Source organism: Lepisma saccharinum, chromosome 8 (genome assembly GCF_977018435.1).
Source record: "Lepisma saccharinum chromosome 8, izLepSacc3.1, whole genome shotgun sequence".
NCBI classification, from domain to species: Eukaryota; Metazoa; Arthropoda; class Insecta; order Zygentoma; family Lepismatidae; genus Lepisma; species Lepisma saccharinum.
Window position 1 is genome coordinate 64965956 of NC_139236.1, and position 18934 is coordinate 64984889.

An 18934-nucleotide genomic window follows, 5' to 3' on the forward strand; every position below is an offset into this window, starting at 1 on the left:
TCGTGAGGAAATTGGGGAGCTACGAGTGAGTAGCGTCACCCGGTCATAACACTATCCTAAAACGGCTGGGGGTTCGACGTGCTGACCCCGCGTCGCCACCTTACCGGTTGAAGAACTCCATATCTCTAGATATGATTGTAGGAGGGAGACTGATAGTCAGGAGGTTGGCCAAGGCCGTTCCAGGGCCGTAGCGCTAAGGGCTATGTTACGTTATACATACAAACACACACACACACACACACACACACACACACACACACACACACACACACGTATGCAACCACGCAGCACACATTCATAATTGCCACTAATGGATTGACTGAAATTGTTATAAAGTAAATTCAGTTTAGGTAAAATATTCAATATCACGCCAAAGCCTTGGGTCTCGATTCGAATTTCGAGACCAGACAGAGATAAGATCGATACTTGTCTCCTCTCGCTTTTTATACCCAGTCCTGCAACCCATCCTCAAGCGTGAAAACGCAGAACGGTCCGCAAGAGGACCAAGCTCCTCCTGAAGACAATATAGAAAGTTCCCGCGACACGGGCGACAGAAGAAACAACTCCAATCCTTTTGATATCATTGTAAGCCTCCTTGTTTCTACGCAGACGTTCTTGTTTCGTCTCTTTTTTCCGGTTTACGTGGGAAATGAGGAGGAACGGGGGGAAAGGGAAGGGGAGTCACGTTTGGAGACGCGGGAAGATTTTTAAGGGACCCCTATGGGTTCCTGGGAGATGCTGTCATCAGGAGAATCCTACGTAAATTCTTCCATTTGTATTCCGCCACTCACCACTTCCTTGTTCGAAATTACAAGCTGGGGAAGGGGAGGGGGGATGAATCTGAGCCTCTACTCCATCTCTGAGAAATCTTGAAATAAAATGAAACGAATGCAGACGTAGAGAGAGAGAGAAGATGAGTGAATAAATCGTGAGCGAAGCATTTGTTCTCCAACCGCTGTAAAAACAGGATCTCTCCTTTATCGCAAAACGCGCTACCAACTTCGTGTTCTAAAGTCACACAGTGTTAGGTTAGGTTCGCTTAGCATAAATACACAGTAAATGTATCATTTATACAAAAAACTAAACCTCACAACTTAGGCATTTGGCCTAAGAATGGAAGCGTTCCGCGGTGACGTCAGAACGCAAGATTGCTAGAGCGCTGTGCGATAAGAACAAGAAGCAATTGGCAAATATAACAATATACAATCAGACCACTTAAACGTCAAGTAGAACAGAAACTTGTATAAATTTTGTAAATTCCTGTTGCAACGTTTGCCAATTTTGTTGTATTCGGAGATATATTTATTTATCTTTAAATTATTCACAAAATGAAACGTAGGGAATTGTTGTGTTGTGTGCTATTGTAATACAGAATGAACATGTTCAATTATCTTTTCTGTGACCCAAGCTCCACCGGGTCAGATATGTGTTGGAATGACACTTCAAGTGATCAACTTGAAAATTTAATTTGGTCCCCCTTCAGCGCCACTTTTGTGCAACTGGTGGCCCCTGAATGGTTGTGTGCATAAGGTTGTCCGAGTGCGTGTACTACACTGTTCCTCGATCGTATGCTGACTAGTCAAAGCAGAGTTGGAGATGTGTGTCTAAGTACACACAAGAATTATGGGCCTCCCCGATGGCGCAATGGTAGCGTCTTCGTCTTGTAATGAAGTACAAGTGGTTCGGATCCCACTTTAAACTGTAGGTCCAGTCCCGATTAGCCTTACTGTGCATAAAGTGAACTTAAAACACCAGATCAACCAACCAACCGCAGAGAATTATAGTGGCTGTAAGTTCAGACGCCAGTCCCTCGTTAGTCATCAAAATACAGTCCAGGGGTGTTATTTGGTTGATACACCTTACTATCGAGTAAACCCTATTATTTTTTTTTATTTCCATCAACAATAATCATATATAGCGTTGTTGATTCAACTTGTCTTTTATATGCTGATGACCTAAAAGTCTTTATGGGAATAAAAGTAGCCCAGATGTTTCAAAGTTTTAAAAAAACTATCTTCAGAGAGTGGTACATACATATATAAAATGCCCTTATCAGTGATTGACAGTGACTATTTTTTGAGAGCTATTGCCTACAAGGTTTCTAAATATAGCACTACACGCAAATCCATTATTTCAGTAAATACGTAGTAACAATAGTGGTGGACTGATAAAAACACTTATAGATATTAAAGCTGTGATGTGTTGTGAACTAATTGTAGGAACATTGGACGTGGTGCTGTATCTGGCCATTGCAGGGCTCAACATAAATTGATTGGACGGATTCATTTCACTTCGCTTTTCCGCCACTTTTGGATAATCGCGAAGATGAGGATGAATGATGATAAGATTAAATTGATAATGGGACAATCACAAACATACAGTAACGACACTACACGCGCCCCACAGAGAATTAGGTATACTGACTGTGAGTCCAGACGACAGGGCTTCTGCAAAATACCGCCAGGGTGTACTATGTGCGTGTTTTCAAAAATGGTTACTATTACACCCCTCAGTATCAAGTAACAGTAAATGATTATTATTGCGGGTCTCCCTGATGGCGCAGTGGTAGCGTCATTGCCTTGTAATCAAGGAGTCCCGGGTTCGAACCCGGTGGAGGCACATAGTGGTTCGGATCCCACTTTAAACTGTAGGTCCAGTCCCGATTAGCCTTACTGTGCATAAAGTGGACTTAAAACACCAAATCAATCAATCAATCAATCAATCAATCGATTATTATTGCAAACAATCTGTAATACAAACTATTAATACTAGTATTAGTTTGTTTTTTAATCCGTGGCGCGACAGCCCTTGAAGGGCCTTGGCCTATCTCTCGACTGCCAGTCTCCCTCCCACAATCCTACCTAGAGGTGCGGAGATCTTCAACCGGTAATGGGGTGACCTGGGGTCAGCACGTCGAACCCCCAGCCGTTATAGGAGATTTTCCAGACCGGATATACGCTACTCACTCGTTGCTCTCCAATTTCATCACGATGGTGGGTTACCACCGGCCCTATACACAGGCTGAAAATTCCCGGAGACTGAACCCGGGATCGAACCCATGCCGTCCCAGTAGTATTAGTAACAGTAACAAATATCTCAGAAGCATTGTCATCATCACAAGAAAAGGCAATCATCATATTCCACTGTATATTAATAAAAACTAGTTTTGGACTGAAGATACAGTGATTATAGGGAAAATTCAATAAAAACCTAAGTCAGGATAGTCACCGGTGTAGTTTGAATCTACGACTTCATAACAAAATATATTATCGCATCTCATCAAGGGTGGGGCGTCGCATTTTCCGTTGCCATGTTCTTGAGAGCAGCCAACGTCCATGCAGAAAACAAACCGCCTCGGCCTTGCTCGTGGAATATCCGGAAAGCGACAAGAAACTGCAAAGCGAAGTAGATCCGCAAATGCCGGAAACTACATTTTACAGTTATGTTATTCATCTTGCCACGTTCTGTCCGCAGGAAGCGTGTGACAGGAGAAGTTACGCCATGTCAGAGTCATCAAGTTCGCTTACGCAAGTTGAGTTCTTTAATAGTTTTTCCGACATGGACTCCCCCCCCCCTCCCCTATCCTTCCTCCACGAAGCAATGCAATCCCACAGTTACCTTTTAAAAGCAGCTGAGTTTTCTTTCACTCCCGCGTAGACAAACGGAAGTCGGCTTCCGTGACGGAATGGAGTCGGCCTCCATGTCGGAGTGGTTAGCATAGCGCGCTACGAAACCTGGTGTCCCGGGTTCGAATCCCGGGTAGGACTTGGATGTTTGTGTTGTCCGTAAAACGAGAAAACTGATAATAGAGATAAAAAACTGATATGTACGAATGTTGAGAAACCGAATAAGGTGTATCCCTATAAAAAAAAATAATTAAAAAGTGGTTAGTGCTCTCGCCTTTGGTGCGAGTGGTCCCGGGTTCGATCCCAGGTATAAGCACGATTTTTTTTCAGTACTGTCTCAGCATCGAGATGGCAATTCGTGAGCTACTCGAAAGGAAGACGTACCGGTCTCAGATCTCGAAAGCCAGAAAACATCGGCGATGCGCTGCCCACACATAAAAACCGCTTCGGGGCATTTGCTCTCAAAGAGCTCTTGGGCTACGGAAAGAGAAAGTTACAGTTTGGTTCAATAAGTAACTGAATTACAGTTGCTCATATTAAAAAGTAACTGTTACAGGTACTGAAAAGTAACTATCAGTTGCTGTTGCAATTTCCTTACGTTGGAAATTTTTGTTTGCAAACAAATTACACACTGAAGCAAGTCTTGAAGTTTTCCTGGCGACGAATGATGAATAAATTCTCTCGGCCTATCGACCAGGTCAATTCTGGAAAAGTTCCAGAGCTTTCGAGAGCTAAAGTCACTTTCACCTTCAGGGTAGAAGTCTATTATACACTAGCAATAATCATTAATTGTAATAAAATAAGCATGAAGTTCTCAACGTAACGCCACTTGCAAATTAAAACAAAAACAACAACAACAACAACAACAAAAGATGTTTCTTCCTGGCAAATACATCTTCCAGTTCTTAATCTATGAACATAACGCAACCAAAGTAACGAAGCAATACCATTACAATTACGCAAGTAATTCTGGTAACGCGTTACTACGTGTAACACAGATAACGAAAAAGAAACACTGTACTTGCCCATGTAAATACCTAATTCTGGAATACAATAAAAAAAATGAAGTTCGTGTCTATGCAAATTAAGAATAAACAATTAGGCACCGTTGGGTTGCTTTGTAAAGGTTGGGGCATGTTTCCGCATACAATAAACTCCACTTTCACTTTTTTCTGTACTTGGTGTTCACGGTTATTGATTTTAAGCAGGTTTGCGCGAGTGTGCTTTCACATTCAATAATGGTTAAAGAGACGCTAAGACAGTAAGCAGCAGAGTGGCGCAGTGGAAGCGTGCTGGGCCCATAACCCAGAGGTCCGTGGATCGAAACCACGCTCTGCTATTTGTGCACTTTTTTTAAGTGCATGATATTCCTACATAAACAAACAAGCAGAAATATTATTAGAAGTACAAGTTTTAGAATTTAATATGAAACGTATACGTAGCTTCTCTGTGGTTCCGGACAATCTCACCTGTACCCTCTGTACCTCCTAGAAAAATTGAAATATTTTGCATGGTTAATGAAGATCTTGTTGTTTGTGAACGTTTTCAATTGATTTTGGCTCTCGGAAATGTGTTATTGTGAAGTAAAGTATGCCTCTCACCTTAGCGTGTTACTTTACCGTGTAGCAGAACAGCCCGAAGGCATCGCGGAAGTGAATATAGCACCTAAAACGACTTTCCACAACAGCAGCTATAATTTTACGTAGTTAACGGAACTGGATTTCCAGTAGGTATGCCCTAGTTGGCGCTGGACTGGCTTCCCATTTGCTAGTTTTCGCCTCACACGATACTTGTCACCGTAATTGTCGATCAACTTTTGTTCCCATAAGACATTGCGCAGAGCAGACAATCTGCAATTTGAAGAATGTTGTAGGAGAATTACTGCTTTGTGCTCTTATTAAAAATTAGAGAAAGAAAAGTATGGACTAGAAATTTGCTCGAAAAAAATCAATGCGTACCCCGAACAAGCTTTTTGATGATCTCGGGTTTGCATTATTCATACATGAGATTCGCAGGATTCGTTCACAAAAAAGTCAAACATTTATTAATTTAGTAACCCTATAACGCTACAGCACAATATTGGGGGGGACCTGGTTTACCTACCGACTGCTGGCATCCCTCTCACGCGGGCGACCAGGGGGGGGGGGGGGTGCGTGGAGATCTGCAGCCAGACTATAGAGGAGCCCAAGTTAAGAGTTCAGTAAGGGCTGTTATGGGCTTTTACATTTGAGATCCCCACCCCCATTCTGTCAGAAACAAAAGTTGTTAACATGCGAAGAGATAAAAATGAATATGCAAAAAGGAGAGGAAATGTAAGGTTTTGATGGTCTATACCTTCTATTACAATTCAGAACATTCAAAAAATGCGCTTTCCTTTCTTATGTTAAGCGCGATTTGGGGAGTCAAAAAAACAGCCTTCCGCCTGTTGCCACTCACTGCAAACTCGTGTTGGGAAGAGGGAAGGGGGTGGGGAATGGCCAGGCAAAAGTTCGTGAATAGGCTTCCGTCTTGGGGGCCAGGTCAAGAAATTTATTATTTATTTATTATTTTTTATTTCTCTACAGGCATACTGTATGCATTGGCGGATCTAGCGGGAACACCCCCGGTTCACTTGCTCTTCCCAAAGGATGACTAACTATTATAAAAAGTTAGATAGCATTATATTAAAAGAACATAAAATGATCGAGCAGTTCTTTTCCAGATAGTAAAGTTTGACACAAATGCATAATAGGGAATAGATTTATGAGATACCTAAATAAATTTAATCCGGGACTTGTTGCTTGCAAGGCAATAACTTTAACTGATGGACACAAAGCGAGAGCATTTTAGATTTAATATTTCCAATATCTATCTCTTTCTTTCTCTTATCATTGTTCACACAAATACAACAGAACATCATCTATTTCACACCTCTAGTAATTGATTAATTGAGTTTTAAATTCACTTTTCTGCACAGATATGTTAATTGGGACTGCACGAACCTACGGTTTTATGTGAGATACGAACCTTTATATGCCTCCACAGGGTATGGAACCCTAATCCCTTAATTAAAATGCGACGACCGGGGGGGGGGGGGATTTGCTTTGGTGTATGCCGGTATAATAATGAACACTGTTCCGTTTCAAATGAGACAGTGCACCGAAAAATGTGAAAGAGGCCTCCCCGATGGCGCAGTAATAACGTCCGTCGCCTCGTAATCAAGGGGTCCCGGGTTTGATACCCGTTGGAGACACTTAGTGCTTCGGATCCCACTTTAAACTGTAGGTCCAGTCATAAAGGAAAGAAAAACACTGTGATAAAATAGAGAGTAAGACGTATGAAAAGTATATTCGGAAACAGTTATTTTCAAATCTTCCTCCACGGACCGTCATTATTCTGGACCAACAGCTGCAAGAATGAACAGCTTCCCACCAAGTCATGCATTCTTGTATGTTCCTGGTCAAAGCAAACCAATGTAGGTGCCAGCACCCCTGTTGTGACCCTACGCTTTTGATGGGCAATTGTTCTCCCATTTAAATATATGGGGAATTTGATGCTGAACGTGCTGCTATTACATTAAATTGCAAGTTTAATTTCATCTTAACATCGGAAATTATGTCGGAACATCAGTGTTGTGAAACTAAGAATTTTAATAAGACGATCGTCAATAACAGAAAAGATATCGGAACTAAAAATAGCCTTAAAATTTGCACAGCACTTGTTTACGTCACTGAATTTTCACAATTTAAGTGCTTTATTCTTGTGAATCTGGTAAAGAATAATACATAATAATTCCACGCGACTGCGCTTATTTATAGCTAGTTCTTATTAATACCCGACTCATTTTTTTTACGTGATATCATACTTTTCCTCCTGGCTAGTAAATATGGTTCACTATTTTATACATACACATTTATCGAGAAGAATAGTTATTACAAAAAAATATGTTAGATTCTGTTTCATATCTCGTAACCTCTAGGGCTTTCTTATTTACAGGAATTATAATTTTTAAAGGACGAAAATACGAGGGGGAAATGTCTGCTTCATACAAAGAAAACATATGTTAATATTAAGTTATCAGATAGGGCATAGTGTATAATAATAAATATTATGCGCTTATCCACTTAATACATTTTCTCTTTGTAATTTGGGTAGTTTCCCCGATTCCTACTCCCGCCGTTGAATTGCACATACTCGTAAGTCGCAACAAGAGGAAACATAAAAGCGTAGTGCAAAAATCTATTTTTTTTTTAATTATAGACCCATGGCAGCTAGGGACGACCAAAATAACGTCAAGTTTAGTGCTCTTTATGCATAAATATACTATATTCGGACCGTCTGAGCTACTCTGTCGTTGCGCTTTAATATATTAATTCTTAGGTTCAGGAGAACGTAATTTTCAGAAACTTATGACTTGCTACATAATCCTAAAGGCTTGCTAAACAATTTTTGTTATCGATTTACACGAGAAATTCTTACCTTCGTTGAAAATAACGTTTGCATAGCCATCCTATAGCGCTCCAATGTAAAGCTTAGGGCAACTAGATGACGAACGAAATTATTTGGGGACACAACAGGGCTAGCGCCTCTAGTGTAAAAGTTTGACAGTGAACAGCCCCGTTGACCACTAACTTTTGTTGCGGCGTGTACTACAACGGTCGATGCGCGCTGGAGCTTTTTTGTACTGCGCACCATGCGGCAACACTGTTGCCATAAGCCCCATACTGAACTCTTAAGCCCCTATCACACGGAACTATATTTCTAGTTGGAATGCCCTAGTTGGCGCTGGACTTGCTATCAATTTGCTAGTTTTCGCCTCACACGGTACTTGTTATACCGTACTTGTCGATAGTCTTTCGTTCCCATAATGGCGGCCGCACGAGATGTAAACAACGTATCACTTCACACTTTTAAAATACGATAACTATCCAACCGAGAGGAATATCGCATCGCATTAAATGGTTTTAGGTAGAGAAGAACGGCGCTGATAAAATACGTACTTTACAACGTTTACTATACACGTATGGAAGAATATTTTAGCTTTTTCAATTGTAAACATGCCTTTCGTGTTGTATGCACTCGGAAGCCACAGACAAAAAAGGCTACTTTACAAACTCACAGAATATCTTCACATGGCCAAACTTTGCTCTGATTGGCTGTTCCACAGAATCTAGTCGAAGAAGTTAGTAGCAATTAGAACATGTCCTATTCCTCAAAACCAGTCAAGCAGTCAGCCAGGCGGCCATGATTACTACCCAGAAAGTCAGTTCATCGCCAACTAGGGCATTCCAACTAGAAATCTAGTTCCGTGTGATAGGGGCTTTAAGTTGGGCTCACCAATAGGGGACCTCACTCGGAGCTGGCCAATTTCCTCACGATGGTGGGTTGCCACCGGCCCTATATACAAGCCGAAAATTCCCGGAGACTGAACCCGGGTTAATAATTTAATACACTCGTAATAATAAGGATTTTAATTTTCAGCTAATCATATTTGTCACGTACACATCTCTTCGCTTTGCATAACTACCTAAATATTAATTAACTGAACACGAATGCACTGCACGCCATCTCTTTACTTTTTTATCGAGAAAAGGAGAAACTATGACAAAAACAGCTAGCACTCGGAAACCACAGACAAAAAACGCTCCTTTGCAAACTCACAGATTATCTTCACATGGCCAAACTTTGCTCTGATTGGCTGTTCTACAGAATCGAGTCGAGGAAAGCGGTTTAAAGTGGGATCCGAACCACTGTGTCATTTGCCTCCACCGGGTATCGAACCCGGGACCCCTTGATTAGAACAGTCAGGTTAGGATTAGGATTTCTGAGTTTGGTACTACGTACTACTCACGTGTTCTTTCGATACAAACAGTTGTTACTAACAAAAAGCGGCCAAAGTACTCCGATATTGCAGATCAATACGCTGTAACCATTTTACATTACGTAAAACATTGAAATCTGTCGATTAAGGAAAATCAATGTAATTCCCGAGGGAGTACAGGGGGTCAACGGCTACGTAATATTTTGTACTTGGTGTTATGCTTTTTAATTTTAAGCAGGTTTGCTCGTGTGCGCTTTCGCATTAAATAGTAGGCAAACAAAACAGGGAAGTAATAAGCAGCAGAGTGGCGCAGTGGAAGCGTGCTGTGCCCATAACCCAGAGGTCCGTGGATCGAAACCACGCTCTGCTAGTTGAGGACTTTTTTCATTTGACAATATTCTGTAAAGAATCAAGCAGAACGATTATCATAAGTATGAATGTAACTAAATTACACGCTAAACAAGACACATGTGCAGCTTGTTTGTGGTTCATAGAAAATTTGCTTTAAACTGCGAGCAGTCTCGATTTGATCCAGTAGCGACGGCTGGAAGAACAAGTTTATCTTGGTTGGCCTTAGGATTAATAGGCCATAGTGCTGGGAGGAAAAGTGGGGGACACTGTGCCCCACACTGCTTAATCTCCACCACGACTTAAACTGATACCATAGAAGTTATCGGGTTCAGTTATCGTATTCCTGGAATTTAGGTTGACATCTGTTTTTAAGGTCTCCCCTTGGCCACCTTTCGGACTCCCACGCTGCATTCAACAAATATCATTGGATATATTCTCTGTTGCTTTCCCTCTCCTTCACTCTTGTTTATAATTTATAGTTTATATTCCTATGTCTTGTCTGTATAGTTTTCTCCTACGTATCCTCTCTCTCGTTCCTTTATTTCTCTCTCTCTCCCTCTCTCTCTCTCTCTTGTTCTTATATTTTCTCTCTTTGCTTCTTTATTTTTCTCTCTTTCGTTCTTTTATTTTATCTCTCTCTTTGCTTCTTTATTTCTCTCTCTCTCTTTCGTTCTTTTATTTTCTCTCTCTCTCCCCCCTCTCTCTCTCTTGCTCTTTTATTTCTCTCCCTCCCTCTCCATGTCTCTCTCTCTCTCTATCTCATACGTTATTTTATTTCTCTCTTTCTAACGTTCTTTTATTTTCACTCTCCCTATTATTCATTTATCACTCTATTTCCCTCTCTCTCGTTTCCATTTATATTTTACGATGACACGTAAAATGACGTCACAGAATTTTCAATATAACTGTACCCTACTTCAAAACAGATCTTTGAAAATTTTCTACTTGCATCTGTGGATGTTACAATAGGATAAAGTAACTATATATAATTTTTTCTCGGACTGTGCATAGGACCGGTGGCAACCCACCATCGTGAGGAATTAGGGAGCTACGAGTGAGTAGCGTAACCCGGTCACGGATATCTCCTATAACGGCTGGGGGTTCGACGTGCGGACCCCACGCCATCCCATTGCTTGTTGAAGATCTTTACACCTCTAGGTAGGATTGTGGGAGGGAGACTGGCAGTCGAGCCACGGGTTTATTATATTATTAGATCATACAACGTAGACTTTATTACTAAATTTATAACTTTCAAAGCTTTTTCTTGCAATAGTTAATAAGAACATAGAATAAATATTAATATTAAAAAAAATAAAGAAAATAACTGTACTGGATCACTCATCTTATTGGTTGATCAGAATAGTCTGTCAAAGAATGATCATAAATTTGAAACGACCACCCCTAGAAACATTTGTATCGATGCCATACATCCAGATGGCAGCACAGTGTCAATGCCGCAGGTACACCGTCATGCACCATTTACTTTCCAGAGCTGCGACTGACACATTTCAGCACCTCACGTAACACGGCCGTAGCACTGATGAAAGCGCATCCGTTGTCTACAAAACTTTTTTGTCCTGGCGCTAGCGGGAAAACCAGAGGGAACATGTAATTCCCTTTATCTGTGGGCGACTCGATGCAGAAAAGAGGAACACCGGGCCGTATTGTGCGTCGCCCTTGTGGAACTATCGCTGGATGCTGTGGTTGTTCAGTGCGTCACCTTGAAGCCCATTAACTACTTTATTACGGGCTGCTCTCATGTTGCCTTGTGTAAAACTGTAACTTCGATTCTGAGCGACTGGAGTGTGTCCTTTCCTGCAGCTTACGTAGCAATTAGTAAGGCGGCCGGAATTAATTGACCGTTCTGACATTAACGAATATAAAATTAAATATACGAGGGTGAATCGTGATTCAAATGAAAACCCTAATTAGTCAACTGTTGACACACTGCATACAGCTGCTACCCCAGGGGATCCGGGTTCGAATCTAGGTGTAGGCATGGGTGTTCTTTGTGAGTGCTCTGTCATCGATGTCATCATATAATCACTGATGTCATCATCTTCGCGATTAGTCAAAAGTTACAGAGAAAAAAAAAGGAACCAAATCAATCAATGCCTCAAAGGTTAGTAATGTGCAGGTATTATTTATTTATTTCCTCTACTTAGTAATTTACAATGTATAATAAATAATATATACACTTTCATAATCACTTTATCAAGTGTTCCTTTCTTTAGTCATCATGAACAAGTCGTATGTAATATATGCTTTTAGTCAATAAATATTAGCCTGGTATGGTCTTGCAAGAATGGTTGTAATGCGAGCGAAAGCAGCGAGAACATTTTTAGATTTACTTAGAAACTGACAATATTATTAATTAGAAGTGTGCTAATATTTTAACAGGACTCCGCTGTGCTGTCTTTTCCATTTCTTTTTACCCGTTCGGAGCCTGAGCCGACCGCTCAAGGCCCCTACCCCCCCCCCCCCCTTTGGCTACGACCTTTGCTGTAAACCAGCTGTGTTCTATTTTCTTCTCTCTTTCTATCTTTTTGGGTTTGTTTGCCTATGTCTTTCAATAATTTCTTTTTTCTTTTTCTTCCTTCCCTTCCCTTTATTCTCCATCTTTTCTCTCTTCTCCTTTGTTTTCTCTCTATCTTTCTCTTCCTCTTTCTTCATTTCCCTGTTTCCCCCTCTCTACCTTGCTTCCTCTGTTTTCGTTTTTTCATTCTCCTTTTCTTCTTTCTTGCGTTTGCCTATATCTTCCACTAATTTCTGTTTCATTATTTCTACCTCCCCCCCCCCTCTCATAGTTTCAAATCCCGCCCTCTCTTGCTTTTTTCTTGTTAGGTGAAAAGTGGGAATAAAACTTCCAAATTATTTCTTTATATTAATGCATTTTTAAAAATTTTCTACCATAAATAGTTACGTCATAATTAATCACGACGTATCTAAAAATACATTTCGGGGAGAGTCCGACCAATAAAACTATAATAAATTAAAATAATATTAATCAATTAAATATGTAAATTAATTAATATTGTATTGTTATTATTACATGAATAGGTAAAACATGTTAAAAGAATAGATATATAACAGTACGTATTTATTATCTAGCTTACGTATAGTTAAGATTGCCAACATTTGTATAAAAACAACAGCCCTGGCAAGAAAATGAAATTCAAATAGATAAAGAATTGAATATTTATTGAATAACAAAGAAAGAGGTTAGATTCAATTGGCGAAAATTTAAGTTCGTGATTAATATTTTATGCATATCATAAGTAGTAGTGTACATAAATCTTTGGAACGGTCCTTCAAAGCAGTATGATCCTATTTTATCACCTTCCAATAAGCTCAGCTGTAATAAATAACCATCGGTGTAACAAATTCTAAAAAAGCATATTTTCATGATTTAATTAGGGTCATTACTTGGTAAGTCTTTCTGGGGGGATCCGGACCCCCACCCCCCTAAATACGTCCTTGGTCATCATGACTGTGTAACATTGGTTCATTATTTTTGACTTACCATGTAATATGGTTCCGCCTCTTAAAGCTTTAGGTTGCAGTGACTTCTATTTTTCTGTTCACAATACGATACCGCTCTTATACTTATAACACTTTTTATGGTGTGAACTCAATCGCTTAAATTTGTCTGTTCGTGATACCTCCACTAATATGGTGGTAATTTTGACTAAGAAGTTCTGTAATATTTATATTCTTGTAAAGGATATTTAAGATACATTCCGCACAGAAGTAATGTGAAGAAGGTCCCAGAGATAAACAGATCCAGGCGATGTAATACTTCAAGTGCCAATATCAGGCATAGTTTGTTATCCGTGAGATAACGTATGGCTTGTGACGTATGTGAAACAAATTCACCTGGACTTGAGTCGCCATCTCTTAAGTAGCTGTTATAGTGACTGAGTGAATACACGTGCTTGTCGAATGTGGTGATCTAAAATTTGCAAGGTAAGTTTCTTCTGTATAGTAGCTGAATATGAATTTGAAATGTTAATGTTACGTGCATTGTAGTTCGCATGTAGTGTGTTCTATCGAACTGCAATATAGAGTATTTAGCTCGTTTGAATTTTGTAGTCGGAATCAGAGGCAAACACTCCATATATCCAAGGATCACGCCCGCTGTCCGTCTAGGGAGTGAGTGGTCAGCTAATACATACATACTGTTGAGAGCTGAGAAGACTGCGAGTGCGGGGTGAGGTTCGGGGGTGAACGGGGAGGAAGTGTGGGGAGCGAAGTTTCGACTTGGTGTTCAATTTTTCAGTGTTGCCAGACATACAGAAATTCCTGTAGGAAAGGGTGAGAATCTGATAATGGAATCGGGAGTCTCCGGTTGCTCACATCTTTCCCGAGGGATGACCGTGTCAGGTGCTCTCGCGAAGAAGCATTAACAGACGCTAGGAAATACACAAAAAGCACACACCCTTACTTTCTTAGACACGTTGGAAGCAGATTGCTTTAATTTGTGAAGTTTTGCTAATTGTTGCCTCAAACGTTTATTGCTAATTTGAACATTCTTCACTTTATGTAATAAACGATTGCATTGTTTCTTTACTTGTTCTTCAGCACATTTTAATTTCTTTTTCACAGTTTCAACTCACTATTATTCTTGGAGATTGGGTATATTGAGTATATTTCCAGTACTCAAAGTCTCTGAATTATTGTGTGCCATGCAAATTCTTTTGCAAGAAGATGACTCTTCAAGTTTTCCACTGCTCGCTTTCGAATCTTGACGTTTATTGGCACGTCCACTTCGATCAATTATGTAATTTGGCTGTTGCACGCTACAATTCACCACACAACCAGGTAAATTTAAACTTGGTTCAGCGTTTTTATTAAGCTGCGTTCTACAGGCATTGCTCAGCAGTTCTGCTTTTAAGTTTCGTTTGTAATCGGCATCCAGAAAATGCGATGAGCACACTGTGGCTCTTTTGATATTAACAGGATCTAATCTCTTACACTTTGAAACCCACATCTTGCACATAATCGGATCCTTTGGGACATGGCCATAGGCAGGAAGAATGTTGGGGAGGGGGTTCACTCTTAATTTTTCCCATGGGCGTCGCATAATCTTTAGTCATAAAAATTATGTTGTTTGACCATTCACACGAAACTTAATTTTTGGAATTTTGAAAACTGTCGAAAGCAGTAATTCTTTGGTTTAAATAGTAAAACATAACCTGGTACCTGCATTGTAACCTCAATTTTTATATCTAACGCTGTTTTTCTTCGGTTATTCTGTTCGAATACTAACTAACTGGACTTTATTTCAGTTATTAACAATGAAACTAACAAACATTGTGCTATTTTGTAACTTGCAATAAACGATGTATATTCTATAGACCAGTTCGATCCCACTTTCCGACGCTCATATTGTTCCTATGCTTTTCAAACAGCATTATATACAACCACTATGCACTATACAAGTATGTGCTTTATAGGACCGCATATAGGTTAAATGTACAGTATGTACTACCGTATACTACCTTCTGGGTGAAGGATAGTGAATGTAACACGCTATGAAGCAGGATATTCTAGGTTTGAACACTTATGAAGGGCCCTTATGGAACAGGGAATTAAAAGTTGTAACTGGAATTTTGGGACAATCGCAAGAGAATCTTCAGTCTGATCCAGGAACAGCACTGGAAAGAGGACAGCAGAAGTGAAAATGAAGGGGTCGCGGGTGGGCTGTGATTCTGAGAATGAAACCCATTTCGCTCAAATTTCAGAATTCAAAATTTCAACTCGATCATTTCAGAATTGTGTGTCTGTTGTATTTTGTGCAACTGCGAATATTTTTTAAAAAATATGTTACAAATGTCTTCTTCGCGAAGAATGGGACAGACAATTCACAGTGAAGCTAGGGAGATAATAAGAAACGTGATACAGCAGTGTGATGAAGAGGCCAAAGAAGGAAAATTAAAGTACTTGCTACAGCAATCAAATTTGCGTGTGTCTAATTACACGGGCGTATCTGTGCGGAGTGTATCAAAAATAAGGAAAGAGGCCCATGAAGCGGGCGAGACGTCACTGTCTACACCGGGTAAGAAACGACGACGAGCCGAGCAATACAGATTCCATTGCGACGAATTCGATCGAAGGGTCATCAGAGACGTAATACAAGAATTTTACCTTGTGAAAAATACAATACCAACGGCACCGAAACTTCTTTCAGCCATTCGTGAAAAAATTAATTTTCCGTGGAAAGTGCATAGTTTACGTCGTCTGCTTCATGATATGGGTTTCAGTTGGAAAAATTGCAGAAGCAACAAAAAAATTCTCATAGAACGTCCAAATATTGTTCATTGGCGTGCCAAATATCTAAGGGCAATTAAAAAATTGAGATCGGAGAATCGTGTGATAGTATATATCGACGAGTCATGGGTCGACAACAATCTCACCTTTGGGAAATGCTGGCAAAGTGATTCAGTACAAGGAGTGTCAACCAACACCAGTTCCTCCAATAGGTTAATTTTAGTTCATGCTGGTTCAAGGCACGGCTTCATAAATGTATCAAACTTGATTTTTAGGGCAGGAAAGGCAACCGGAGACTATCATGGACAGATGAATTCCGTTAACTTCGAGAAATGGGTGAGGGAAAAACTTCTGCCGGCCCTCCCGAGGGCAAGTGTTTGTGTATTGGATAACGCTCCCTACCACAACATACAGGTGAATAAGCCTCCGACTAAATATTCTGTGAAGAAGGAGATGATAGACTGGTTAAGACTAAACAAAGTGCCATTTTCAGAAAGCATGAAAAAATTTGAATTATTCCAATTGATCGAAAAGTACAGGCCGCCAGATAAGATTTTTCGTGTGGACGAACTTTTGAAGACGAATGGCCATTCAGTGCTTCGGTTGCCTCCTTACATGTGCGAATTGAATGCCATTGAACTAGCGTGGGCTAAAATAAAACGACTTGTGAGGGAGAAAAATATAACAGGAGATTTGACGTTGTCAAGGTTGGAGGAAGTGACAAAGAGTGCGGTGGAATCTGTGACGCCAGCTGACTGGGAAGGATATGACAGGCATGTCATCACTGTCGAACAGGACTACTGGCAGAAAGATGGTCTGATGGAGGACACTGTGGATAGAATCGTTATTTCACTAGGTGGTATTGACAGTGATGAAGACGACAACATCAGTGACAGCGATTCATCTTCGGGATCGGAATTGGCACAAACCTTATCAGATAGTGACGATGACTGATGAAAGGTGAGTGGAAAGCATGTTATTGTACAAATACTTTAATAATCAAAATAAAATTCCTCCATTATTAGTATTGCTTTCACTTGTTGCTATGTAATATCTTCCATTCATTTGCAATGCGTTTTCGTACCATGCCTTTTTCATTTATGCCGCTGCCACCCTGAAAGGAAGACTAGCTGGCTGCGCACGGCGACAACAGTTTCGCATTCCTCAGCCTTGCAGTCTTCTCAGCTCCCAACAGTACTTGAAATATGAAGGGGTGTGTGAGTGTTTTGTAGCTGGTCGGAACAGAATCGAACAAAGAAGCTTGCAACAGTGGTAACAACGCCACGGTTCAAATTATTTGGATTTGTTTCTGGGGCAGAGTCTGCTGCCACGCGCGTGTCAGGAGTGAGAATAAGCGTCAAATTTGCTCCTGCCACGTAATTCGTCTGCTAAGAGGATGTTACAAATCTTAAGAACAGATTAAGACGAGAGAAATGCAAGTTTATGATTAGTGGGAATGAATGTACAGGTAATTTAGAACCTTTTTCTTTAGAAAACATTTAGCGATATTATTTTAATGCTAACAGAACTTAACCTAACTACGAGAGCATTTAGGTTGATTATTAGAAGAATGCTAAGGGACCTAACCTTAAAACATTTTTGTGTAAGTAATCACGAAAACTTCACAGTATATGTTACAGACGTAATTGCATACATAACATGCTGCAACGCGCATGTCTCTTTTTAGGTTACAGCAGAAAAATAACATGGCAGCAGACACTACCTTGTCGACATTGTTGCCATGTAATGCCGAATGAATTTATGACTGCTCAAGAACCTACCTCCGTGGTGGAGTGGTTAGCACGGAGCGCGAGGGATCCCAGGTTCGATTCTCCGTCTGGGCACGGGCGTTCTTTGTGAGTGAGAGTCCCTTCATCAATTTTATAGCTCATTCTGATCTTCGCGATTAGCCAAAAGTAGCAGAAAAGCGAATATTATAGATATGGACGTCTGCAGGATTTCTTCCACGGAGGGGTAAGCAAGGTATTTTTTCCAGGGAGGGGCAAAAGAAGCACATTTCCTCCATAATAATATTTCCCCCTCAAAATCACTTCTTCAGTTTGAAGTTATTTCCCTGCAACACCTTGCAATGATAAACATATATCACTGTGACTGAAATGAAATTACATGTTTAAATTATATATAAAGTTTGTTTAACTTTTATATTCCAAAGGGACGTGGCCCCTCATTGACAACCTTCCGGACGTCCATAATTATAGATGCCTCTAAACTGAAAGAAGGGCTATCAACGTAATGGCGCAGCCAGGCGTCGTCTCACCTTGCCCGAATTCCTCCCAAAATATTGCCAAAATTTCATTGCAGCGCCAGTTCGAAAATTATCGCAAATCATAGAACACCCTTTATATCTAAGCACACCACTATTTTCACTCCAGAAACTTCACTGAATCGTACGGATAGCCACTTTGAACAGAAATTTTTATGGTGACTTCTGCAAGTTTACTTCACTCTTTCCAAATTGGGGGCCTTGCCAACGGGTGGCGGGGGGGATTCATAGGGGGATAATGGGCAGGCAAGTGCGTCCGGCAGGTGTTCTCACTTTGTCCCACAGCCAAGAATAAAGGATAATTATTTCAGGGCCACTTCAAACGCTCTCCTCCTCCCCACGTTGACATCTTGCCAGATTTTTTTCTGGCTTTATATAGAAACCCCATGTTCAAAGTTAGATCTACGCGTGCTTTAAGCACCTAAAAAAAAAAGTGTGATTTAATAACTAATGCCGCGGTGGCTCAGTCGGTAACGCGTCTGACTACCATGCTCAAGGTCCCGGGTTCGATCCCTGGCCGGTTCAAATCCGGGAACTTTTCTAACGGTGGAAGCGGCCCCGGCGCCCACCCAGCGTCGAATAACATGGGTACCTGGGGGAAAC

At 40.6% G+C, this 18934-nt stretch overlaps 1 protein-coding gene and 1 non-coding gene across 2 annotated transcripts; both read left to right on the plus strand.

The window, feature by feature from the left end:
- The first annotated feature begins 4893 nt into the window (after positions 1–4893).
- TRNAM-CAU (transfer RNA methionine (anticodon CAU)) lies at positions 4894–4965 on the plus strand. The gene has a single exon. It is a non-coding gene; the product is annotated as a tRNA-Met (tRNA).
- Positions 4966–16356: 11391 nt separating this feature from the next.
- Positions 16357–17001, plus strand: LOC145991823 (uncharacterized). The gene has a single exon (XM_083127868.1). It carries the CDS (start codon positions 16357–16359, stop codon positions 16999–17001), a length of 645 nt encoding a protein of 214 aa, XP_082983994.1.
- The last annotated feature ends 1933 nt before the right edge of the window (positions 17002–18934 follow it).